The sequence below is a fragment of the Tupaia chinensis genome, unplaced genomic scaffold (assembly GCF_000334495.1).
Source record: "Tupaia chinensis unplaced genomic scaffold, TupChi_1.0 Scaffold000539_1, whole genome shotgun sequence".
NCBI lineage: Eukaryota > Metazoa > Chordata > Mammalia > Scandentia > Tupaiidae > Tupaia > Tupaia belangeri.
In genome coordinates this window covers 1,253,792-1,279,794 of record NW_006160052.1, presented here as the reverse complement: position 1 = coordinate 1,279,794, position 26,003 = coordinate 1,253,792, and the positions used below count along the sequence as shown (strand labels likewise).

Here is a 26,003-nt window from a genome sequence, read left to right as displayed (position 1 = left end):
CACATGGCTGACTCTGTGGTTCGAGTCCTAGACCTGGCAGCTTGGAAAACATGCCAGATGAGTGTGCATGCCTACCCAAACTCCTGAGGAGAGAGTGAAGAGTGAGGGATTGTAAGAAGACCATCCATCCCCCGGCTCCCCGCCTGAGAGGGATTTCCCACATTCCCCCTCTCTCTGTCTCTCTCCAGTGAGCTCCAGTGAGCTCATGGCAAAAACAATCTACAAAAAAAAAAAAAGTACTACAAAGTAAGTGGAATACTCTTGCTTTGAAAAGAATGAAGTCTATACATTCTGATAGGAAAAGGTCTCTAAGTTGAGGACTAAAAAAGGCAAGATGAAAACCAATGTACATAGTGTATTCTGTAATTTAAACGTTGGTTGTATACAGAGGTCTAAATAAATAGATCTATTGATCTCTATATACATCTATACTAAAATTCTCTAGCAGACACCCAGGAATCTGTTAGCAATGGTTATTGGATACAGCAACTGGACATGGGGCAAGCGGCCTAATATCTTTATCTTCTGTAATGTGGTCGTGTCTTTTGTTAAATGTCCGATAGAGTTTATGTGGATAGGGGGATCACGAGCTATTTTGATTTCTTTTTGTATCTCTCTATATTCGAATAATGAGTATATATTATTTGAAAAACTAAATGTGCGCAGAAGGCGGTCTTTCTGAGGCTCCTCGGTTCACGGTACCAAGGCGTGTGCTCTCTTTCCCAGTCTCTTCTCCGCAGAGACGGGGCACCTTGACGGGGTGGGGGAAGGGAGGCCATCTCTTTCCTCAGATTCTCAGGAGGACCCTCTATGGACCAAAAAAGGCCAAGGATCACGAGGCCATCTCTTTCTTCAGATTCTCAGGAGGACCCTCTATGGACCGAAAAAGGCCAAGGATCATGTACGGAGGGGATGTCTGCACTGGGCACTTTCACCTCTGAAGTCCGTTTCTCTTGGACACCTGCACACACCCACACACACAGGGTGGGGACTGCCCTTTGCTGCTGCTGTTCCTGCCCCGCTGACCCGGGTGTTGCTGCAATTGTCCAGCTGCTGTTCCTACGTCGGGCGCCGAGGAGGAGGCCCACAGGCCATATCCATCGGGAAGAACTGCGACAAGTTTGGCATCGTGGCCCACGAACTGGGCCATGTGGTGGGGTTCTGGCATGAGCACACCCGGCCAGACAGAGACCAGCACGTCACCATCATCAGAGAAAACATCCAGCCAGGTAAGGGGCCAGAAAGGGAGCCAGGAGGGAGCGAAGAGCATGCTGGGAGGCAGGGACCCTACCATGTAGGTGTTTTGTCACCAGCCCTGCCGCCGTCCAGCTGTGGCCTTCCTAGGAGGTCGCCTGCCATAGCTTGCAGGTTAGAGCAGAAGCGAAATAATTTTCCATGTTGTAAAGACCCATGAAGTCCTTCCGTGTCCTAAAGGGGACAGAATGGACCAGAGCACCATCGTGGCACCAGAGCTGAGAGGCCATAGACAAACACGAAGTTCTCTTAGCTGCTAGAATGGACCAGAGCACCATCGTGGCACCAGAAGTGAGAAGCCATAGACAAACACGGAGTTCTCTTAGCTGCCTTTGCATCATTTTGGCTGAGTTAGGCAACACTTATTTTTGAAACTAAAATACAATCAGGACACAAATATGTGTAAAAACGGTGTTTGTCCCAGAAGGATTTCGCCCATAGTCAGACTTAGGCAAAAACTATCTGCATATCCTAATAGCCAATATTGATCTGTCCCGAGGCAAATACGAAGTCCAGATTTTCTAAAAATGATCTTATGTTTAATAATTTGATACACAAGTTCATATGGAACCCCAAAGTAACTGGTTCAGTAATATGATCGCCTTTACGCCTGCTTTGAGAGCCTGCGGTGTGAAGCCTTTGGAACGGAACCTCACTGGTTTGGTTTCTTTCTTTCGTTTATTTTGCTTTGTTTGTTTTTAAACTCCAAAGTCAGAGATTTCTTGTCTTGCAATTTTTGGGCAAACAGATGGATAACTATGAATTGTTTGCAAAGTTCAAGTGGCATTTGGGAGGGGTGTTGGGTGGTGGGGTTGAGAGAACCTGGGGCAGGCTGCGAGTCTCAGATTTCCAGCCTTTGAGAGCAGCAAGAACGGGCATTGGGCATCGGCCCTGCCGGGGCGGCTGGGGTGAGGACCCTGGGAAGTCGCTGTGGGCACTCCACCCTCCACCCCTGTCAGGTGCCTGCTGGGTTTCCAAAGACCTTCACAGAGCGTTCCGTGCAGGTCAGGAGTACAACTTCCTGAAGATGGAAGCAGGGGAAGTGAGCTCCCTGGGAGAGACGTACGACTTCGACAGCATCATGCACTACGCCAGGAACACCTTCTCAAGGTCAGAGTCGCTGCGACGCCTCGTCCGTGTTTTACAGCCCTGCCGCAGGCTCGGCTCGGGCTCCTGCAGCTCCCGGAGCTGGTCTCCTCGTGCTCCTAGCACGGCTGGCCTGTCTGTCCTTGAAATACAGTGGCCTCTGGGCTGCCGTGAAATACAATCTCATCAGGGCCCTGCTAATAAGATTGAATCCCATCATGAAGCTGGCATTCCATCATGCCCTAATGTCACGGGCAGCAAACTGGAAAGGGGAAACTACCGAGAGGTCGGCGGGATAATAACTGAGAGACTCTGTGTGAAATTTCCAGCCGGCGAGGGGCTCTCCCAAAGCATGTCCTTGAGGAACTGTGATGGTGCTCACCTGTTTGGCAGAGGGCTGCTTTATTGGCAGCTAGGCCGTTAGGGCTGGGAGGGCCATAAATCCTCGGATTCATTTATAAGGGGAAGAAAATGAGGCTCCGGCCAATCGGAGGGTGCACGGGGAGCTGGGGCAGAGTGAGAACGGGGTTCCAGTCTCCTGCCTGCAGGCCACTGGTGGTGGGAGCTGGTGTACCCGGGGAGGGCTGGCCCGTTACTGACAGCGTCTGTGCCGATGAACGGCTGAGCCGCTGTGAGGTTGCTCTGCTGGACATCGGAGCGTCCTGCGGCATGTAGGCGTTTCCCCAACGACTTCCAGTTTTGAAAGTCTTCCCGCCTGGAGTTGAAGGAGGCACCCAGTACTAATGTTTTTCTCTTGCGACCTTTTCATTTTCCTCTTAAATCCAGATATTCGTTTGATTGTTTAAGAATTCCTCCCCCCAAAAAGATTTGAGGTAACTTCCATTATGTACATGAGACAAGGAAAAACAAATAGGTAAAGAATCTGGGGGAAGGGAGGGGGTGGGATGAGGGGAGAGGGCTAACTTGGAGCCTGTAATAAATTCCGTACCCGAGGTGTGTGCCCGAAGGCCGGGTGTGCTTTGTTGAGATGAGCAGCAGATCCTGCCCTGTGCTTCCCAGCAGTCATGGCAAAAAGGGAAACAGTTTCGTGGGTCTCCGTGTACATGAAGATGAGAGGAAACCACGTTCTCAAGGGCTCCTTGGTTCGTAGGTGAGGCTGTTGAGTGCTTCCTTCTGAAGAGACATGGGAGAGGACCCTGAACCTCTGCACCCCGAGATCTCGGGGACACACACGGGAGAGTCAGGACCTCTCTCCTGCTCCCAGGCCGGAGCCCTCAGCGCTCCGATGGGTGGAGTCTTGTTGAATCCGTCAACTTTGGTAGCGTGTCCAAGCGGCACCCAGGGGCAGCACAGTGTAAGGACAGTGCAGAGTCGGAAGACAGTCCTAGTCTCCGTCTCCCGTGAGCGGCCACCGAGGGAGGCAGAGAGTACCGAAAGGCGACCCCATACTGGCTAAGGCCCCACCTCCATGGGCTGTTTCCTGGCGTTCTCTGAGTACCTTCCAGCGTGAGCCTTCCACGCTGCAGTTTCTAGATGGGTGAGGGTTTCACAGGTGCGGTCTCAGTCACCGCCCTGCAGGAAACCCGAAGCTGGCATCAGAGGAGAGAGGCTCGTCCAGGCCGGAACCGAGGCTGTGTGTGGGGAGTCCTTGGAAGCCACGGCAGGGATGAACCGTCACTGCGGACGTGAGAGGGGAACGCTCACATGCGGGGTCCGGGCTGGAATGTGCAGGGAATAACCAGGCCCACCCGTCACCCCAGGTATTGTAGGGTACCGCATAGAGGGTCCTGCTGGCCCCAGTGAGAAGCCTGTCCTTTGTCCTTGTCTTGCAGCTCTCACAACTCTTCGTATTGCTTTCCTTTTTCTTTCTTTCTTTCTTTCTTTCTTTCTTTCTTTCTTTTTTTTGAGAGATTTTTGCTATAGGGTGCATGTGCTCACTGGAGAGACAAAGAGAGACAGAGAGATAGAAAGAGAGAATTTTTGCTGTAGAGCATGTGTACTCTCCAGAAAGACAGAGAGAGACTGAGACAAAAAGTGAGAAATCACTCCCTGGAGGGATGGCCATGCTGCCATCCCTCCTCCATTCTCTTCTCAGGAGTTAGGATTTGCACACACAGACACACACACACACACACACACGTGCCCAGCGTGAGTTTCAAGTCACTGGTTCCGGGAGTTGAATCGTGGCTGACTGTGAGAGTCCAGTGACGTAACCGTTACACCAACCGCTGGGCCCCCGAAGGGAGGAATTTCCGACTCTTCATACCCACAAATGTGGGGTCACTTCGTTGAGGAGAATCTGGAGGCGCCGAGGGTGCAGGAGCCGCCCTGCCTCCCGGAGCCTGCTCCATGCTGGTTACTGCTCATAACTCTGAGGTCAGAGGGTAGCTCAGGATCGCAGGCAGAGGATCTCCTGACACCAGCATTTCTTTCCTTGTTTTTATAAATCAGCAGCCCCAGCAGGGCCTTCCCACTGTGGGCTGCCCTGGCCCCCTCCAGTCTGGACCGTCAATCAGCAGCCCCAGCAGGGCCTTCCCTCTGTGGGCTGCCCCGGCCCCCTCCAGTCTGGACTGGCAGCACATGTGCACCTGGCGTGCTCAGGGAAGGCCTGGGACATGAACCCGGGCCGTTCCCATGTGGGTCTCATTACTGCTGCCCCACTGCCCGGCTCTGCTGAGTGTTCTATTGCTGCAGAGTAATTCACTCCCCAACCTTAGCGACTTAAAGTAGCAACTCACGGGACGAACAATGGCAGAGAGGTTACGTCACTGGACTCCCACGTCATTGACCGCGGTTCGAGTCCAGACCCAGAGGCTTAAAACTCATGCCAGGAGCGTGTGTGTGTATGCTCAAGATCTCGAGAGGAGAATGGAGGAGAAGGGATCGCGGTATGGCCGTCCCCCTGGGGCGGGGGGGACGGGTCCAGGCCATCTCTGCAGAACTCGGAGCTGACGGCTTTCCCCCGGGTGTCTGCACACCCTTAGTTTAGCAGAATGTTCATGGCGGTGCTCTGAGCTGTCCTGCCCAGAAGGGGGAAGGACTGTCCTTACAGCACTTCGCCCTGGGACGGCGCTCGGGGCTCCTTGGTGCCCACCTTGCCAGCAGCTCAGGGGCATGCGAGCAGGGAGGCCCAGCACCGGAGAGCCTCCGACGGAGAGCCGCTACCCTTCTGCAGTTTGGGGTCTGAGGTCTCCGGTGTTCTCACCTGTCATTTGATGCACCCGAAGGTCTACTGGTCCCTGGGCAGCAGGAAACAGCTGGAAGGGGAAGGTATCTGGGCGGTGGGTGTCCAGGCCTGGTGTCCAGGCCTGCCAAGGTCCGGAGCTGGCTCTCCACCACTGGTTCCCTGCCCTGGGCAAGCCACTGTACCTGCAGGCTGAGTTTTCTCACCTCAGAGCAGGAATCTTGTGATAATGGGCCCCTGGGGGGTTGTGAGGACTAAATGAGGGGGTGCAGCTCAGAGTGCCCAGCCAGGCCTGGCACAGCAGGGTCCTATGAGCACGGTCTCTCCACACCAGGTTCCCCGGCAACCTGCCGGCCATCAGCAGTCAGCCAGCCCTGCTGCCCGGAGATCGGAGCAGTCCTTCTGTTTATGCTGCCCAGCTCCTGGGGACCGGAGATAGGCGGGTCTTCAAAAAGTTCACGGAGAGTGTGTGTTACAAACAAACCGTGCATGGATTTCAACACTTTTACACCAAAATAGAATCGTATTTTCATTTCATTTTTCTTTGAACTTTAAAACAAAGCTTATTAATTATTTTTCCATCAGAGAGAGGAAGAAAGGGCGAGCGAGGCTAATTATTTTTCCATCAGAGAGAGGAAGAAAGAGTGAGAGAGGGAGGGCTCTCCCACAGTGTCTTCTTGATCGACGGCCAGTCTCAGCCGGTCCGCAGACATGTTTGTGGACCTGGAATACTCAGGGAGGTCCCCGGACACAAGCCAGGGCCTTTCCCAGGGGTCCAGCTGCGTTACTGCACCGCCTGGCCCGCTGGGAAGCCGTGGGAGCCCCCGTGTAATTACAGATGGACACGCGCTGTGTTAGGCAAAGTGCCAGTCGGAGACCAGCAGGTGATTGAATTTCGAATTTTATGAAGAGCCATCACGTGTGGCTGAAGTTTGGGGACGTCAAGGCAACCAAGGATTCTGCTAACATTGCTCAAGAGGGCTATGGACCCAGATATGAGGCAATGGGACTTAGAGAAAGGCAGGTCAGAGGCTTAAACGTCCAATAGAGGGATGCTAAAAGGGGAGTCGGCGGAGGATGAAGAGTCTTGCGTGCTAACATTGGAATGAAAGAATATAGAAACAGAAGTCAGCAGGGGCGTGGTGGTTAGGGTGCTGGACTCCCACGTGGCTGACTGCAGTTCGAGTTCCACATGGTGGTTTGCTTTCTCTCTTTCTCTCTCTCTCTTTCTCTCTGTCTCTCTCTGGTGAGCACACATGCCCTGTAACAGTTTTTTTTTTAAATAATAATAATAAATGCAATTAAATTAATAATTATTTTTTCTTTAAGAAAGAAAGAAATAGGGGAAAAAAAGAATAGGCAGAAACAGAAAACAGAGGGGCGAGGCCAGGAGGAAATACATGTTTTCCTAGGTAGCACAGAGTTGAGGGACACGAGTTCCTGAAAGAAAGGGGGAGGAGACAGATCACGCCGCTGGTAGGTAATGTCTTTATGCTGTGTTTTCTTTTCGATGTAGGCTATTTAGCTAAACTTTCTGAAGACAGCAACCCATCTTGGCTGCATAGCTTAATTCAAGAAACATTTCTCGAGGTTTGCTCGGCTCCCATTTTTTTTCTTTTTGAGAGGTTTTTGCTATAGGGCGCGTGCGCTCACCAGAAAGACAGAGACAGAGAGACAGAAAGCGAGAAATCACCCCCCAGAGGGGATGGCCATGCTGCGACCCCTTCTCCTTCATTCTCTTGTCGGGATCTTGGGTACGCACGCACACGCGCCCGGTGTGAGTTTAAGCCAGCGGGTCTGGGACTTAAACCACGGTTGACTACATGGGAGTCCAGCGACATAGCCTTTAATGCTAACTGCTGGTCCCTCGGCTCCCATCTTCAAGGACCTGGTGATGCGGAAACCAGACTCTGCATGCCACGGCATGTGCGGGGCCTAGGAAGTGCTCAGTGTTGCTCAAGATGGTGAGTGGGCGGAAACGTCAGGACACGTGGCCGGAGAGGAAAGTAGAAGCAGAAGCCGTGGAGAGCCAGCACCGGTCCATCGGAAGCCAGTGGCGGGTTCTAAACAGAGGGCACAAGCCCACATCTTTAGTACAAGAATATCTTCTTTTAATAGCCACATATTATTCAACATAAGTAATGTGTTAGAGTGTGTTAAAGTTTATTTTTCCATTCTCCTCTTAATAAATATTTAGATTATTTCTAACTTTTTGATATTGCAAATGTTTCTCTTTTTCTTTCTTTTTTTTTTAAAAAATATATTTTCTAGAGGTTGTGTACACTTTCCAGAGAGAAAGGAGGATAGAGGGAAAACAAGAAAGCACCCTCCCATGGGGCATGGTCGTGCTGCAATCCCTTCTTCTCCTTTTGGGATTTTGCCAGTTCAGATGGGCCAGCCTTTTCACTTAGTGGTTACAAAACTGGACCCCGCACGATCCACCAGGGTTCGAGTCTCTGGCCCCGACGTGTGTGTGTGGACATGAAGGAAGAATGGAGGAGAAAGGATTGCAGCACGGCTGTGCCCCATTGCGGGGTGCGCTTGCTGTCTTGCTGCCTGGTGAGCACACAGGCCCTTAGAAAAAGATGGAAGCTGACGGTAAGGATCCAGGAGGGAGTGCTCTGGGAGCGGGAAGCAGGCCTGCGTTCAGGGAGCCCATAGAGGTGCAATGGACGGGACCAGTTATGGGTTCTCACAAGAGGGTGCGAGGGACAGGGAGCAGCCAAGGGGGCCAGTCTCATGAGACAGGGGCAGGAACGGGCAGGCCAGGAACGGAGTGGATTTGGTTCTGGGTGTGCTGGGTATGAGAGGCCCACAGGACAGCCCAATGGAGGGTCACCGGGCATCTGGGCTCCGCAGAGGGTTCTGGGAAAACACTTAGCCGAGCACCTGGAGATGGTGGTTAAAGCCCAGAGGAGGGAGTGAGGCGTGGGGCAAGTGGGCAGAGCGGGAGGGCAGAAAAGAGGGGCTTTGTTTAAGGGGGAGGCAGAAGGGGACCCTCCCTCTCTGCTCAGAGATCAGCGCCCCAGACCAGGAGAGGTGAGTGAGGAGGGAGGGAGGAGAGTGAGGAGGGAGGGCAGGGGAAGGCTGAACCGATTGCCGAGGTCAAGAGGTGAGGGCGGCGGTGTGCGTTGGGTTGAGGACTGAATGAGAGGTGACCAGGTGAAGGAGAGCAGGAAGGCCTTGTCTCCAGGGTGTACGTGAGGAGAGCGGGTGGAGGGAAGGCCACTCTCTCCAGGATCAGCGCCAGACAGAGGAGGGCAGGCAGAGGAGGGCAGGCAGAGCTGGCAGCAGCCCGGCGGCAGGCGGGGCTGGGACGGGGCTGGGCTGTGCCCACCGCAGGGAGGCGTGAAAGGGCCGTTGTTGGGTGGGATGCCCTGGTTTCCACTTGTCCTTTTTAGAAGTAAAACTTTCCTTTTAGACCTCACTGACGTCAGGAGTAGGATAAGGAGCGGTGCTAGCCGGCTGCCGTGACCGCTGGGCCGACCTCTTGTTCAGAGAGTAAACTGAGGCCCAGGACGGGGAGGGGGCCTGCTGGAGCTCGCCGGCAGCAGAAGGCTCTAGGCAGGGCTCTAACAGCTGCTCCTCATTCTCCTCGCTGACCTCACTTCCCTATCAGGAGCTCACCCCCCTGCCCCTGCTGGCGGGCCCCTGCTCCTCACCGGTTAGTTCCAGGAGGGCCCAGGGGGCTCAGGACCGAGCTGTGCACGGCGCGCCCAGCGCTCTCCTCCAGGGGGCGCCACTGACGCTGTGGGCGCGCGGCTCCCTGCAGCTGTGCAGGGTGCGGCCCGAACCTGGCCTGATGGAATTTCTCAGCATACCCAGTAAGGAAGGCCCCGGACGACTGCGCCAGGACACATTTTTCAGCTTGGCGGAGTCCTTCTGCCCACTGGAACCTGAGTAGGAAAGCCCAGGGCGCAGGAGCAGGGAGCCTCAGTCCTGCGGCCTGGGGAGGCGGGGCAGGGGCAAGGAAACAGTACCGTAACCCCAGCAGGGGCAACCTGATGGCCTGGACGTTTCTCTCTTTTTCTCTCCTAGAGGAGTTTTCTTAGACACCATCCTCCCGCGGCGAGACGACAATGGCGTCAGGCCACCCATCGGCCAGCGCGTGCGGCTCAGTCAGGGAGACATAGCTCAAGCCAGGAAGCTGTACAAGTGTCCAGGTAACCGCGGCCGGGCGCCCGGCACCTCCCCGCCAGCCCCAGGGCACAGCTCAGCTGCGGTTTGCGCAGCCCCCCCCCCTTTGTGCTGGGAAAACAGCTTGCTGGCCGTGGCCACCGCGATTTCCCACGTCCTGGTGGGCGTGCCAGCGGTGTAGGAGCAGAAAGGGTGCAACGCTGGCAGGTAGTGGAGCGGATCGTGGGCCTTGGAGCCCAGAGCTGAACTTGTGGGAGGCTTTGGTCTTCCTGGGAGTGCCCCACTATAAGAGGAGAAGAAAGTGGGGTGAGGACAAACAGGGTCCAACGCAGGTGCCCCCACAACAGTAAGAACTCCCGCCCTTTCTTGGGCACTCGGTGATATGGGTTTAGCAAAACAGGGCCAAGGGAGGCTCTGCAGGAAGACTGGGGATGAGGGAGCAGGTTTGGGGAGGGCAGGAGCCTGTTTCTGGAACAGATAGGGCAGAGGCGGCCTCCGCTACAGCTGAGGTCTCGGGCTGTCTTAGCCACCACAGCGGTGACCAGTGGCCGGCAGCCTCCCGCTGAAGACTGGACAGTGCATTGAGGTTGGAGCAAGCGTCTGTTCCTCTGCCAGTTCGGAAGTGCCCTCCCTCTTTGCCTTCCACCTCCTCAGCCCGCACAGACGCTCTGCCGTCCTGGGGAGTGCTCCCGGGGCCCCTTTAAGCCGCTGGACTCCCACCCACAGCACTGGTCACGGCCCGAGACTACCACTGACTTCAGTGATTGGGGAGGACAGAAGGAAGTTCCCTTCCCAATAGGACCAGCGGCCCTTTCCAAACCCCAGGCAGACAGAGTTCCATCATGGGGCGGAATATGTGAACGGGGCCACCCTGAAAAATCTCTGCGGTCACCAGCCCTTCTAGGCAGGACCATCGGGCTTGCGGAGGGCGGCGTGGGGCTCGCTCCTGCCTGAACTCTCGGAGCTGTGCCCACCCGGCCCTTAGCCATCTGGGGGCACGTCAGGGCTGGAATCCAGGACACACATATCGTATGACCTCGCTGGATTTAAAGGGAAACCTTATAGCAGTCCCGGGAGAAATGCCGTGGAGTTGATTTAGTTATAATGTATCTGCCGCTTACTTGCCAGGAGGATTCGTGGCAGCTGGTAAATACCAGGGAGCCACACAGTCACGGGTCTGTTCTCAGAGTGCTAATAATGATTCTGAACTAATTTCTGCGGAACCTCGGGGGCGCTGCCTGCCCGACCTAATCCTCGTGATGCCTGGCAGTTGTTCGGTAACGTGATAGCGAAGGCCCGATACCCAGGATTTCCTGAGGCTGCTGATGGGCGCTTCCACATACCCCTTCCTGCAGCTCCAGAAAAGGACTTCCGAGTGGGTTCCAGTAGTACTGAGAGCCAGGGCAGTTGCCAGGCAGGGGTTGGCTGCTCGTAGGAAAAGCCGCGCAAACCTAACACACACGCACACACATGCACACGCACACGGAAAAGATGCTAAGGATGCTTTGTTCCCCGTACTTCAGGGATGGCCCCCCAAGTCAGCGGGGGAGCGGTGTTTAGCAGTCCTGTGTTTTCATCCTTGGGGCCTGAATCCCTGGGGTCAGGGAGGTACAAACCCTGAAGTTTGCCAGTATTCAGACAGGTGCCTTCTGTTCGGAGGACGAACCAGGGGACATGGTTTTCACGTACAGAAAGATTGCTCTCCACTCCTACCCAGGCCACCCTCACACATCCTGGGGTAGAGTAATTCCTCTCGCCTCGTTCAGCTCCCTGGGCCTCTGCATTTCTGTGGTGGTTCTCTGGTCGATTTGGTAGTTCTTCCAGAGGTGGGGAGCAGAGAAAAGAGGCAAGATCCAAACCAACAGCCTAGGAAGTTCCAGAGCGTGTCTGTTCTCTCTCTGACGCGCACGTTCCGAACGCTTGGACACAGGTCCCCTTAGCAAGTATAATGGGTGCTGCAGACGGAGCACTCGCCGCGTGCCAGCGCTGAGCCGATGCGTTCCACCTAACACGGATGATTTCCTGAGCCCTCTGAGGCGGGCCTGCCCCTTTACAGATCGGAGAACTTGGGCTCAGCAGTGCTGAGGGACGCCCCCATGGCCACACAGCCTGAGCCAGAGAGCTGAAATGCAAACCAGCTCGAGGCCACGCTCAGGCCAGAAGCAGAAGAACCCCTGGGGTGCTCCTTCGGGGGCCCAGACCCTGCTTGTGCTTCTGTTAGCTGGGAAAACGCCCGTCTGCCTGGCACGCCTCCCGCCAGTGTGTGCCGAGAGCGCGGGCTGGTGAAGGGTGCGTTTGGTCTGCGGGCCCACGAGGGAGCGGGCGGCTCAGCCGGGAGCGGGCGGCTCGGCCAGCACCACGCACCACGGCTATCGTGTTTGTGCAGCGTGCGGAGAGACCCTGCAGGACACCACAGGAAACTTCTCTGCACCCGGCTTCCCCAACGGCTACCCTTCCTACTCCCACTGCGTCTGGAGGATCTCCGTCACTCCAGGGGAGAAGGTAGGTGGGGCCCCTGGGAGTGGCTCAGCCCTGGAGGTGGGTGAGGTGGGAGGATGCTCCTTGGAATTGTGGGGCCGCCCGCTGTTTGTTCCCGGGTGGGGTGGGTGGGGCCGCCTATGCGCCAGGCTCCTTGCTGTTTGCTTTCCATTCGTTGTCTCTGGGCTTCTCGATCAGCCTCATCCCTGCAGACGGAGGCCCGGCACGCCGTCAGTGTCCCGGGCTGTTCCAGTCAGGCTGGCGGTCTGTGAGCAGGAGGAGGTGCTGTCCTCTGTCTTGATGACTACACCGTGTCACTGCTGTGGGGGCAGGGATCCTATTTAGAACTGCCTTTCATCTTTAGTGCCACTCTGGAAGGCGGCAACCCCTGGGAGAGGTGGCCCCAACCCATGGCCAGCCTCTCTTCCCCAGCCCCCCTCTTACCTCCCAGGGCCTCAGGAGCGTCCACGTTGACACCCCAGCCTATGTACTCTGGAGTGTCTCCCCTCCTGCCTTGCGAACGGGTGCTCCTCGGCTGCCCCCGGGGTGCACACTGGCCAGGTCCACCCTCAGGGAATGGATCCAGGGGAGAAGCCCTTCCACGCCCTGGAAGTGGGTTCAGGTCTCTCTGCTGTTGTTCGGACGGGAATTCTGGGGTCCCGTGTCCCTGGAGTGTGGTCTGGGGCTGAGCGAGCCCTGGGTGGACACGCTCCCCTGGCCCTGGATACCCTATGGCCCTCTGGAGCTGAGCCTAGGCCTAGCGCGCCTCTTACCCTGGTCTGAACCCGGCAGGAGCATACTTTTATACCCATCATGTGGTCACGGAATTGGAGCTCAGACATTACAGAATTTACCCAAGTTCAAAGCAAGATGTAGGATTAGGAACCAGGGCCCTCGTGTCAAAACTGACCTTTCTGCCTCACGTCTCTCTGCACGTGTCCGTCGGGCTCCCCCAGACCGGATGCCGCTGTCTTGGAGCAGCGCTCTCCCGCCCCTGGGTCTGGGCCACCGACGCCACCTGTGTTCCCGGAGCTGCCCGTCATCACGCCGCTGCTCTGGCTTCCCAGTGTTGTGGCGGCTGGTTTATCCATTCCTTTCCCACACGCGAAGCTCACTGAGACCAGAGGCTCTTCAGGCCAGCACCCTGCACCCCCGTGGCCACGGCAGAGTGTCGCACGACACGGACCTGCCGAATGGAGGCGTGGAGGGCTGCGAGGCTGGGTGAAACACAGGCAGCTGGCGGTGGCCGTGGGGTGTGCTGGAAAACCTCAGGTTGCTTGTAGCTAACCTTTAGGTAGTTCTCATTCATAACCCCTAAGAACTCTCTCTCTAAATGTCAAGATAAGCTTCTTGTGATAACTGGAGCGAAGTGGCCAGGAGCCACTGTGAGTTTCTCGGGCTGGGTGCTGTGCTCAGCCCATTATGTGAATCGTCCCATGTAACCCTCACATCAGCTTCCTGCGGTAGGAAGTGGACTTCCCAAAGGCTACGTCTGTCCCCAAGTTGGAATTTAAACCTAGGTTCTGGACTCTGAGGGCCTGGATGCCTGGCCGTCATCTTGGCATCTTCATTTATTTTTGAGAGGTTTTTGCTATAGGGTGTGTGCCCTCGCCAGAGAGACAGAGAGACAGAAAGCAAGAAATCACCCGAGGTGGGATGGCCATGCTGCAATCCCTTCTCCTCCATCTCCTCTTAACATTTTGGACATGCACGCACATGCACCCAGTGTGAGTTTTAGCCCACCAGGTCCAGGACTCGAACTGCTGTCGACTACATGAGAGTCCAGCAACGTAACCATTACTCCATCTGCTGGGCCCCATCATCTTATATTATTGCCCCAAAGGGACAGGCTAGTAGATAAGCATTTGAGCACGCATTTACACACTTACACGTGTGCACACAAGTGTGTGTATACACACACACAGCTTTGGTCTAAGCTTTCAGACACTGCCATTGTCATCTTGCATCTGCCTTAGATGGAGGTGATGTCCCTGAGCCTGCTAGAAGCACTGACAGGAGGAAGGCAGGAGTGAGGAGGGAGAGGAGGGGCCTGGTGGTCCCCAGATTGCGGCGCCGCCGGGATTGTCGGTGCTAACAGGGGCAGGGAGGACATCGCCCCGAAACTCCTCGCACCAATTATCTCCACTTCTGCTTCAGCCAGCACTCCCCAGAGACGCCAGGACTCAGCAAACTGGATCGATTCTAGTGTCGCCTCGTGATCGTCACCTCTTCCCCTATGGCCTTGAGGTCACTAGCGTGCTTAAAATCCTTAGCCTGGATAATTCCCCGATTCCCCGAACGTGTGACCCAGGAAGTTGTACTAACATTTCCTTCCGATCATTTAAGAAAGCAGAGGCTGAGAATTCTTATGGAAGCAGCTCACAGGTGTCGCCGAGCTCTGTCATCTGGTGCAAGCCCGTGGGGCTAGGGCGGGGAGTAAAATGCATCCCTGTTTAAGAGACTTCAAGTTTAGTTTGGGTAACCCCCCCTTACTCCCAGGGAGCCTGAGTTACTGTAAGGGGCGTTTGCTTGGTAAGAGTTTCTTTTTCTTTTCGTTTTTAAGCTTCCAAGGTGATTGTTTTAAATGTTTTTGTCCTAGGACACTTGCCCTCACCAGAAAGAGAGAGACAATGAGAAGGAAAGTGAGAAATCGCCTCCCGGGAGTGGGGGGATGGCCATACTACAACCCCTTCTCCTGCGATTTTGGGCATACACACATATGTGCCCAGCGTGCGTTTCAAAGTGCCGGATCTGGGTCTTGAATCACAAGTGACCATGTGGAATCCAGTGCCGTAACCACTACGCCACCTGCCGGCCCCATCCAGTGTGATTCTAGTGTGAAGTAGACTTGAAAGCCATGAGTCTAATTAGGAAGAAGAGTGACATCTCTCTCTCACTCAGACACACTCACCCTCCACCGTGGGAGGTGAGCTGGCCTGTCATTTCCTGGTTCTGACCCTTCCTCTCCTAACCACAAGGCTTTGTAGAAGACGCCGCTTATCCTGAGATACTAAGTGGACACAGGGTGGGATCGGTCCACAGAACGGTGGGCTTTCTCGGCGCCGGCCACGTAGGCGAACTGGGAAGAGCCGTCAGTGTGGGGCGCTGAGCACAAGCCGGTGTGGCGTGTTGCCTGATGCCCCCGTTTCTGGAGTCCTCTTTATGTGTCAGGCCTAAGGCTGCACACGCCACAGCAGTCTCTCTCAGTCGGCCGCCGGCCCGAATGGCGTGCAGACCGTGTACAGATGAGGAAGCTGCAGGTCCTGGAGGCCCACGTTTCCCCCAGCTCCACTGCTGGGGAGGGCGGGCTGCGAGGCAGACCCAGATCTGCCAGGCTCTAATGGTCGTGTGAGAGAGCAGGGGTGTCAAAGACGCAAAGACGGCGTCCACCTGGGCAGGACCTGGGGCGGTGAGTGGGCCCTCGAGCTGGCCAGGGAGGGCTCCTTAACACAGGCCATCCCGCAGTCGAGGAGACAGGGAACACAGGGTGGAGGGCTAGCAGGGAGCTGAATGTCGGGAGCAGGCACAGGGCGCCACGGGAGTCCTCGGCACGGGAGGGACCGGTGACCCCGAGACGTAGTGGGAGGCTGACCTAGAGGCCTCGTGTGCAGAGTGGACAGGGCACAGCAGGGAGGGTCCACGTCATTCTGCAGAGGGCACCAGGACGGGCTGAGGGCTGGGAGCACAGGCAGGAAGGGGCACAGGTGTCGGGTGAGAAGAACCACCCCGTGGGTGCTGAAAAGGTGGGTCTGGCCTGGGGACCGGGGCGTTGGCGTCTCCCCAGCCAGAGAAGCCAGGAGGGAAAGGTTTTGTCTGGAGGTGCCCTTAGTGGGGTCGGGGGAGGCAGCCAGGAGCGAGGGCAGTGCTGAGGACGGGCCAGGGTGGTGGAAACCTAAGGACCGGCTGGGGGGAGGCCGGGAACAAGGACAGGTGACAGGGCTGGGACGGCCCTGCCACTGATGTCCTGCACCCTGCAGCCTGAGGTTTGCTGAGCTATTGAGTGTCTTGCCAGTGGTGTATGGTGAAGGCAATGGCTCCCACATGGTCCACTGCACTGTTCAAGGCCTGGACCTGGTGGCTTGAAAATCACACTGGGCACATGTGGGTGTGTGCCCAAAATCCCGAAGGAAGGATAGAGCTGGCGGGATTGCCGTGTGGCCGGCCAGCCCCCTTCCCAAATCTCTCTGTCAAGAGAGACAAGTGTTCCTGCCCTGTAGCAGCAATTTGAAAAGAAGGAAGGAAGGAAGGAAGGAAGGAAGGAAGCTATGAGAGCCCCTGGGGCTGTTTGAATATAAAAGAAATGGAGAGAGAGAGAGCTGGTGAGAGCGAGGTCCTGGAGGGGGGAGAGGAATAGGGGAGGTGCAGGGGCTGGGCAGGGGTGGGGGCAGGGGCAGGGCTGCAGAGCAGGAAGAGCTGGGAAGGGAGGGGGCAGGGCATGCTGAGCGAGGCTTGCTTCTCAGTGTAGCCCACACATGCATCATAGGTGCATACACACACACGTGTGCACACACATGGAGAGGTCAGGACCAAGGGGACACATGAACTCTGCTCTGGGCCAGCTGCCAGGGCGCCCGAACTGGAGGGCTGCTCGGGGACCAGGCAGTTGATGGTGCAGCTCCCTGGGCGAGGCCCAGGCCCTCCAGCAAGTGCTAACCAGCTTGGGCAGAGATGCAACTGCCGACACGCCTCAGCGTCCAGAAGAGAGGCCTTCATTCCCAGCCCCCTCCGCACCACCCAGCTCCCCAGCCTGGCTCCATCTCTGCCTCTCCCACCTGCTCATTGCAGGCACGCGCGACCACGCTGGGCTCCGGCACAGGTCCCCAAACAGCGCTTGCTCCTCAGCCCCCAGCCCGACCTCTCTGCCCACTCGGCACCTCGTCCCTGGAGGTACACGCCACCTCAGACACCTCTCCAGTATCAGCAGGCAGAACCTCCTCCTCCCTTCTTGGGAGTTCCAAAATGCTCTTTTTTTTTTTGGAGAGGTTTTTACTATAGGGCACATGCACTCGCCAGACAGAGAGAGACAGAGAGATAGAAAGCAAGAAATCACGCCCCAGGGGGGATGACCATGCTGCATTCCCTTCTCCTTCATTCTCCTCTTGGGATCTTGGGCACGCACGCACACGCGCCTGGTGTGAGTTTTAAGCCACCGGGTCCGGGACGTGAACTGCGGTCGACTACATGGGAGTCCAGCAACATAACCATTACGCTAACTGCTGGTCCCCCAAAATGCTCTTTCTGACTGTTCCACTCTTTTTATTTTAATGCAACTATTTATGTTTTAAAATTCCATTTTATTATTTGTTTTTGGAAAGGTTTTTGTTATAGGGCATGTGCGCTTGCCAGAAACAAGGAAGTAGACAGAGAGACAGAAAGCGAGAAATCACCCCCCGAGGGGGGATGGCCACACCACAATCCCTTCTCCATTGTCCTCTCGGGATCTTGGACACGCACGCACATGCGCCCCGTGTGAGTTTAAGCCACCAGGTTGGGACTCGAACCGCGGTCGACTACATGGGAGTTCAGCGACATAGCCATTACGCCATCTGCCAGTCCCAGGAATTATCATTTTAAACATTTGATCGCTATACATCATTTGGCTTGTAAAGAAGACAGTTCCATTCTTAACGTTTACCCCCGTCATAGTCTCATTGTCTTGACACACCCTATTCCCTGAGCTCCCTAAAAGGAAGAAGCACCCTGTCTTCCCGACTTTTTCATCTCCGTTGGCCCACAGACTGGCACAGCAGCTGGTCAGAAGCGACGGTGGGATGAGTGGAGGGTGCGTGCACGGTGTGGTGGCTGTCAGACACACTGCACCTCAGAAGAGCGAGGCCACAGCAGGTGGACATCGGGCAGGGAGCGCGCAGATGCACGCAGGCTAACCCCGGCCCTTCGGCGTGATTGAAAATGTCATAAGATCTTTTCGTATCTCTGAGCTTCCTTGACCCCTCGCCGCCTTCCGGACCCCGTCTCAGCGCGCCCTGGGCCGTCTTTCTAACGCACCTTGCTTTCTATAAACCAACTGGTGACTTCAAAGGCGCACGTGATCCCCAGACAGAGTCAAAGGACCCGTGTCCTTCTGGTGACTCCCCATCCTGCTTACGGTTGATTATGGACCGTCCCGAGGTTTGCTGTGTGTTTTGAGGAGACTTGCCTGCTGGGGTCCGAAAGCTGTGGACGAGACCGTACGTGAGAATGGTGTGACGCAGATGCACCTTTCACAGCTCCTCAGGCCTCGCTGCCCACACGCTCTTTCTGGTCCCTCTTACAGATAGTCCTGAACTTCACATCCATGGACCTGTTCAAAAGCCGCCTGTGTTGGTACGACTACGTGGAGGTCCGGGACGGCTACTGGAGGAAAGCCCCCCTGCTGGGTGAGTCCACTGCAGACAGCCTGGGCTGCCGCTGGCAAGGGTCTGTCCCCACGCTCACAGGAAGCTCTCCAGGGCCTGTGTCATTGTAAAAGTCTGGGCACTCCATTTGGCTACACATGTTCAAAGCTTTTAGAACTGGGAACGCCCTTTGACCCAGCAATTCCACGTCTTGGAATTGATCCTAGGGAACTAATTAAGGAAGTGTGCAAAGCCCTAGCTACAGGGAGGAGCAGTGAAGCGGGGAAAATTGAAAGCAGTTTAAATGCTGGACAGTAGGGGTGAGCTGAATAAATTATGATCCATCTTTTCAGTGGAAAACTTTCAAGCCTTTAATAATCAAGGTAGAGGTGGCTACTTACTGCTACAGAAAGAGCAGACTGTTGCATAGAAAAGAGTATGTCACAAAACAGAATGCGCAGCAGGGTTCTGCTCCGACTTAAAAATACATTTAATACGAGCAGCCGTTCATTCTGGACAAACATGACCTGATAGTCTATGTGGGGGAGGTATCTTTAAAAAGTTCATGGAAAATAAATATTATGAGAAAGCTGTATGGAGTTCAAAACACTTTTGCATCAAAATTAGCACCTATTTTAATTTCGTTTTTACCTAGACCTTTCGAAGCCCCCTCACACTATGCAGGTAGTCCAAACTCAGATGCCTTCGAGGATAAGCCATGCAGAGATGAGAGTAACAGCGTAATGCAGGCAGGTAGGGAGTGTAGGGATGGAACACCGAGGATCCTGCCCAGCATGCTTCCAAATAAAATTTCTTAAAATAAGGTGCACCGTGAATTCAACCACAAGAAAGCAGTTTGTGATCTACAATGTAAATACCGAGTAAACTTACAAATCACACACTGTTTGTCAGGATGCTGGACTAGCTTTTACACGTTTGTGCCGTTGTCCCCGGCTGGGCTGTGTGGTCTAGTTGTTCGGAGATGATGGCCGCTGTTTTTGTGACGTGGACGGGGCATGAACTCATTTGTGAAACGGTAGCTTGGCCCTTTGAGTGATGGGCGGTGGGCAGCGCTGTAAGGGAGAGGCTGGGTCACGAGCAGTGGCCGGAAGGGACCTCTCCGTGGACGACCAGGGGAGACAAACCTTGCATATAGACGCTGGCTTCGTGTCCTGCGAGCTGACTGTGGGACTCACTGGCCTGGGCAGGGTGCCATGGTGGAGCTGGCGAGAGAAGCAGATTGACAGGAAGCCGGGTGGAGGGGTCTCAGCTGAGAGCCACTGCCCTTGTTCTTAGCCTGGTCCACAGGTGGGCTCCTGTCAGTTCTCGGTGACAGCCTTGTCCCTGGCATATCTTCACATAGATGGGACAGTCCTGATGAGGCTGCAGATGACAATGAGCTGCCACTGGGGCAGTGACTGAGATGGTGACAGCAAAGAAGAGGGCTGAGCTGGGAGCTTCACTCCCAGACCGAGTCCTGGCTCGACTCAAGGGCCTGGTGGGTATGAAGTGTCCCTGTGAGTAGCGGTCCCAGTGGTTAGCCGCCACAGAGGTGGTTCAGAGGGCCCTGAGTCTCCATTCCTGGAGGTCCAAACAGGTAGGAAGTTGTGTCCCCTGGTGATCCAGGGTGGGGGAGCAGCCAGGGCAGACTCTGAATGGGAACACCAGGCCCCATTGGGAGGAATCAGCCACTGGTCAGCAGTCTGGTTAGGTGAGTCAGAAAATGGCTCCAGGCTAAGCACAGGCCAGAGAGTGCGCACTGCAGGGCAGTGGGTCATGCCACCAGGGCAGGGCAGGGCTACCTGCCCTGGGCCAGCCTCTGCCTGATCGGAGCAGGCATGGCATGTGCCCACAGCCAGAGGGAGGCATGGCTCCATGGGCAGCACTGCGTGTGTGGCAAAAAGACCTGAGTTCCTGGTGCCACAGGGTCCCAAGCTGGGCACCAGCATCACCTGGGAGATTTCTGAGTACAAATTCCCGGGAGACCAGACAGGTGGATCCTGGTGCTGTGGTCAGGGCTGAGCCCACCACCTGCAAATGCTCCTGTGAGTGCTCACGCCCCTGTCTAACATCAGACACGCCGAGGGCACTGCAAGGGTGCCGTCCCGCTGTCGAGGGCTAACCTCCGAGACAGGCAGTGTGGTCGTGTGGGCAGCCTCGCTTCAAATACTTCTTGATGGTTCGAATCTTTTCTAAGAATGCACCTGGGTATTATTTCGTGATTGAAATGGTAAAAGGAGCTACATGAGATGCTTTTTATGAGAACATGGAACCATAGACCCCTCGACCTGACAGGACCTTAGAGTCATCCCACACCTCACGACAAAGCCAAGCTCCTCCGTGTGGGCTCACCTTCCAAGGCCACACAGCCAGCTCAAGGCTGAGGTCAGACAGAATTCAGATGTCCTGGTGACGGGCAGAGGTGTCTGCCAGGTCTCTGCACCCTCAGGGTGGCCAGACAAAATACATTATTCGTTGTTTATCTGAAATTCAAGTGTACTAAACCTGGCAGCCCTGCCCCTTCCCGGGAGTGGGTAGATTTAAAGGCTCTGGAGGAGGAAGCTCTCTGTTACTGAAGTCTCCCAGAGAGGGCCGAGCACGTCCCTGAGAGCAGGCCCCGGCAGAGAGTTCCAGCAGCTCCTTTTCTTGGACTTGAAACAAGAATTTTCTCACCACAGAGCCTGGCATCTCTGGCGACACTTTCCTGAATGAGATGGGACTTTGGTCATTTGTTGTTGGAGGGGATGGTGCATGTGTGTGTGTGTGTGTGTTCTGTTCTGTTTGGAGTTTGAGGGAGGTCATACTTTGCAGCATATGCATGTGTGCACACATCTGTGTCTGTGTGCCTGTGTCTGTGTGTATGTGCATGTCCGTGTGCACATGGCTATGTGTCTCTGTGTGTGCATGTGTGTGTCTGTGTGTCCGTGTACGTGTGCATATGCATGTGTGTATCTCTGTGTGTGCATGTCTCTCTGTGTGTCTGTGTTTGCGTGTGTCTGTGTGCATGTGTGTGTCTGTGTGTGTGTCTGTGTACATGTTTCTGTGCATATGCACGTGCGTGTCTGTGTGCGTGTGTGCATAACTGTGTACGTGTCTGTGTGTGTGTCTGTGTGCATGTGCGTGCCTGTGTGTGCATGTGTCTCTGTGTGTGCATGTGCATGTCTGTGTGTGTGTGTCTGTGTGTGTCTGTGTATGTGTCTGTGTGTGCATGTGTGTGTCTGTGTGTATGTACATGTCTCTGTGTGTGTGCATGTCTGTGTGTCTGTATGTGCCTGTGTGCATGTGCATGTGTGTGTCTGTCTGTGTGCATGTGCGTGCCTGTGTGTGTATGTGTCTCTGTGTGTGCATGTGCATGTCTGTGTGTGTGTCTGTGTGTGTCTGTGTGTGCATGTGTGTGTCTGCATGTGTACATGTCTGTGTGTCTGTGTATGTGCCTTGTGATGTGCATGTGTGTGTCTGTGTGTGTACGTGCCTGTGTGTGTGTCTGTGTACGTGTCTGTGTGCATATGCATGTGCATATCTGTGTTTGTGCATATCTGTATGTGTCTCTGTGTGCATGTGTGTCTGTGTGTATGTGCATGTCTGTGTGTGCATGTGTGTGTCTGTGTGCATGTGTGTGTCTCTGTGTGCACATGTGCACATCTGTGTGCATGTGTGTGCGTGTGCATGTGTGTCTCTGTGTGTGCATGTCTGTGTGTCTGTGTGTGTGTCTATATGTGTCTCTTTGTGTGTACATGTGTGTGTCTCTGTGTGTGCATGTCTGTGTATGTGTCTGTGTGCATGTGTCTGTGTGCATGTACATGTCTCTGTGTGTGCGTGTACGTGTCTGTGTGTGTCTGTGTATGTATCTGTGTGCGTGTGTCTTTGTGTGTGCACGTGTGTGTGTGTATGTGTGTGTGTACTGCAGCTCAGGCATGGCTGAGTGCCGGCAGCCGGCATTCTTCCTCTGCAGAAGCTCTCCTTTGCCAACTATCTGGCCCGCTCTGATGTGCCCAAACGCAGTTGTTAGTGAACTTTTGTGTTTGGAACGAGTGCATTGTGTCAGCCAAGCTGGTCCCCGGGAGGGGTCAGTGCCGTGAAATCTGCCGGGAGGAGGCAGGTCAATGCCCCTTTGGCAGGGGGGAGAGCGGATTAGGGCGGATTGTGAAAGTATGCATCTCACTCTGAAAAACTGTGCGTCGCGTTTTTTTCCCAGGGCAGTGTGTGAAAATCCGGGCATAATGGACACATAACTTTTTATGAATGAACCCTTTATGGCTCCCTGCGGAGCCCACTTGTCGTATCCTCATCTGCATTTCCTCTTCCTGATATCCTCATTAAACGCCTCTGAATCCGGGACCCAGGTTTCAGTCCAGAACGTCGTACCTTTGCCCGCGTCTGCTTCCCCTCCAGCCTGCGTGGTCTTGGACGGGGGCTGTCGGGGACCCAGGATTTTAGAGAGCAATGAAGGGGAACGGGACGTGGATGGAGAACGTTGTGCGACTGGCTTTCCGGTTGCAGGCTCACGCAGGAGAGCGCGGAGGAAGGTGCAGAGCGCCCAGAGTGCTCGTCCAGTCATCTGGGCACTGCCCTGTAAGTGGGACCCGTCCCGATCCTGCCCGGGGAATTCCTCTAACAATGCGCTTTTGTACACAGAACTGTCTTTGCGCATTCTCCACCGCCACGGTGCACACAAAAGCCCTCTCTCCCCCTTTCCCTGACCTGGGGGGAGTTCAGAAAGGCCAGTCTGGCCAATCAGTGTCGTGTGGCCCTGCTCCTGCGGCTCCCCGGGCGGGGCAGCCCCGAGATGAGCGGGAAAGGTGGCGTGAGTCGCACAGCCCGGCCTGGCGTGGCCGCAGAGTTGCCTGGCGGCCTGGAGCCTTGATCTCCACTCCTACGTACTCATTTCCACGCTGGGGAGCCGGATGGTGTCCACATGCCCAGAGAGCAGACTCGATGTCTACCCAAAACCTTGCGGCGTTCGGAACAGCAGCTCAGACAGACGACCCTTTTCTCGGTGGCGGTGGTGAGGGCGGCGATGGTGAAGAAGGTGGTAGTGAAGGTGAAATTCTAAATCTCAGACTGCCAAGGTTCAAATCCTGCTTCCATTCACACCTCGGAGATTGAATTTCTCTGACCCTCGGTTTCTCATCTTTGAAACGGAGTGAACTGTAGTACCGAATTAGGGGGACGCTGGGGTAAGAACGAGAGACTTCGTGTAAGTGCTTTGGGCGGTGCCAGCATAGACCTCGACAGTAGAAAGGGGGATTTTACCAGAGCCTTCGTGGAGAGAATGAGGATGCCAGAGAATGCGAGGACGAAGTACAGGGCGCTCGCTCAGACTGAGAAAGCGGTGTAGGAGAGAACTCACAGCATTTGCGACTGGTTTTCCATTCTAGCTCTGCTGAAGCAGTGAGTCACTTCCCCGCAGGCCCTGCCTCCCCGGGTACCGGCGCGGGGTGTTCTGTGGCTGCAGTGGAAGCAGGCCCTGCCTCCTCCACTTGGGGTAGGCCTCGAGGCCCTGAGAATGGCTCTCTCTTTTGGAAACAGTCCCTGGGGCTGTGACAGGTGGGTTTTACAATGAGAAACTGGGCCCAGAACTCAGGCTGAGCTCTGACGGAATTCCTCCCAGCGAGGAAGCCGGTGAGCCGGCCTCCTCTTCCCGCTGCCCTGCTCTCTCCTCGCTGGTGAGCAGTACTCCGAGCTTGCGTGTCGTTTTCCAAAAACCAATTGACACTAATTGGCCGTGCCAGAAAACCATTACTGAACGTTTATAGGCTTCTCATGGATTTTTTCCTTGCCAAATTCTTGGCAGAAGTTCCCTCTCATCTTACTTACTACTCAACTTGCCAGAATCAGAAGGCCGTGGAGACTAGCGGCCTCTTTTCTCCCCAAGGAATCCTGTCACACGTGGCCCTCGAAGACGTCCACGGTGGCATCTATTCCTCCCCCAGGCCTGCCCGCTCCCCCCGCTTCTCAGAAGGATAAGGCGGAACTGTGGCTTTAGTGACTTGTCCATGCCTAAGATAGCACTGGCCATGAGACTGCCTGCTAAGTATGTGTCCCGTGAACCTAAATAAAACCGAGATGCATGCAGGTGCACACACCAGACAATTTACCAGGTAGAGTCAGGGTTTTTAGCGGTCTCACAGTTTTGCAACCACCACAATTAATTTAGGAATATATATATTTTTAAGGAATTATTTAATTTATCATTATTATTATTTTAAATTTGCTGTTTGTGCTCACCAGAGAGAGGCAGAGAGAGAGAGAGAGAAAGTGAGAGAGCAAGCCGCCAGGGTCAGAGCTCAGATTGTAGGCCAGGTGGGAGTCTAGCGCCTTAACCACTATACCACCTTATCATCCCCCAGAGAAACGCAGACCTGTTAGCAGGAATCCCCATTCCCCTCTATTAAGTAGGTTCTCTGAGTGACTCCCACAGTAGGTGTTCGGCTGAGCCATGGGTCCAGGCCACAGGGACCCTGCCGGCCGTGCTCTGTCTCCTGCCCCACTGTAGCACTGAGAATGAGAGGACCAGGGTGATCTGTGCTGGGCAGGGGTGGCCTCCCTCTCCTCCGGATTGCAGATCACCTTCCCGAGTCTCACAAAGCATGGAGTTGGCAGGGAGCCCTCTCCCAGCTGGGTCGGAACTTGGTCCAGGCAGGTGTGCTTTCTTCCTCCAGGGGGGCCTTCTGTGGGGAGATGGCGGGGCAGGGGGATGTCCTCGTCCCTGAAGGGCAGTCCTCTGTCCCTGTCAGTAGCTGTGGTGCTTCCTCTTTGTCTCAGCCCTCGGCCAGCTCAGAGTAGAACCCAGTCCCCGTCTCCCCGGAAGCCCAGGAGATGTTCCGTGGCTCCTGTGTCCTCCGCTCTGGGAAGGTCACTTCCTTAGCCTCCACAGGAGCCCGGGAGCATGTCCGCTTCATGCCATGCTCCGCCTGCGGAGCTCTGCAAGGCTGTCTCAGGGCTGTGTGTCCTGGCCAGCCGCGGGGACAGGGCCCTTCTGACAGGTGGGGAGCCGCTGCAGCTCTCTCCAGGACTGGGCCACAGTTTCTGCTTCTCTCAGATCCTTAAGCCCTCCTGGGGTCTCGTCATCCTTTCACCCAGAATCTCGGCTCAGGACAGGTTGTGGTAGGCGCCCTTCCTAGGCCTCCATGGTGCCCTCCCAGTCTCCTCTCCCTAGGCCTTCGCCCGGCCATCCTCGGAGTCTGTCCAAGACCGCAGGGTGGGGGCTGCACCGTGAGCAGACTGCAGACTTCCAGATCTCAGAATCACGACCGGCTTGTGACACTTAAGAGCCGAGATGTGATTCTGGAGTGGCGTGTTCTCTGGTGGCAAGTCTGGCTGGGAAGGCCGCTGTCCAGGGTCCCAGAGGGCAGGCCCGTGCGCAGTAGGAGGTGCCTTCCTGGGGTCTCAGGACATTCTGTATCTTGCATCATCAAGACCCCGGGCTGAGACCCCGGGGCCCAGCCGCCAGCTCAGGGGCAGCCCAGCCTCCGCAGAGCTGGGTCCAGGCGGAAGGTCGGGGATGAGTTCCTGGGTCAGCCTGGCTGCGGGGTGTGCATTGGTGCCCGCAGCCGGCTGACTGGGGA

General features: G+C 55.5%; 1 protein-coding gene across 1 annotated transcript in view; it reads left to right on the top strand.

The window, feature by feature from the left end:
- Positions 1-26,003, top strand: part of TLL2 (tolloid like 2) — a 147,101-nt gene that overhangs the window by 93,727 nt on the left and 27,371 nt on the right. Inside the window, exons 6-12 of the mRNA XM_027775252.1 lie at positions 1,051-1,229; positions 2,259-2,364; positions 9,524-9,648; positions 12,009-12,124; positions 18,375-18,477; positions 19,120-19,188; positions 21,229-21,255. Of these exons, the coding sequence (XP_027631053.1) occupies positions 1,051-1,229; positions 2,259-2,364; positions 9,524-9,648; positions 12,009-12,124; positions 18,375-18,477; positions 19,120-19,188; positions 21,229-21,255 (725 nt within the window). The remainder of the gene's footprint in view (positions 1-1,050; positions 1,230-2,258; positions 2,365-9,523; positions 9,649-12,008; positions 12,125-18,374; positions 18,478-19,119; positions 19,189-21,228; positions 21,256-26,003) is intronic.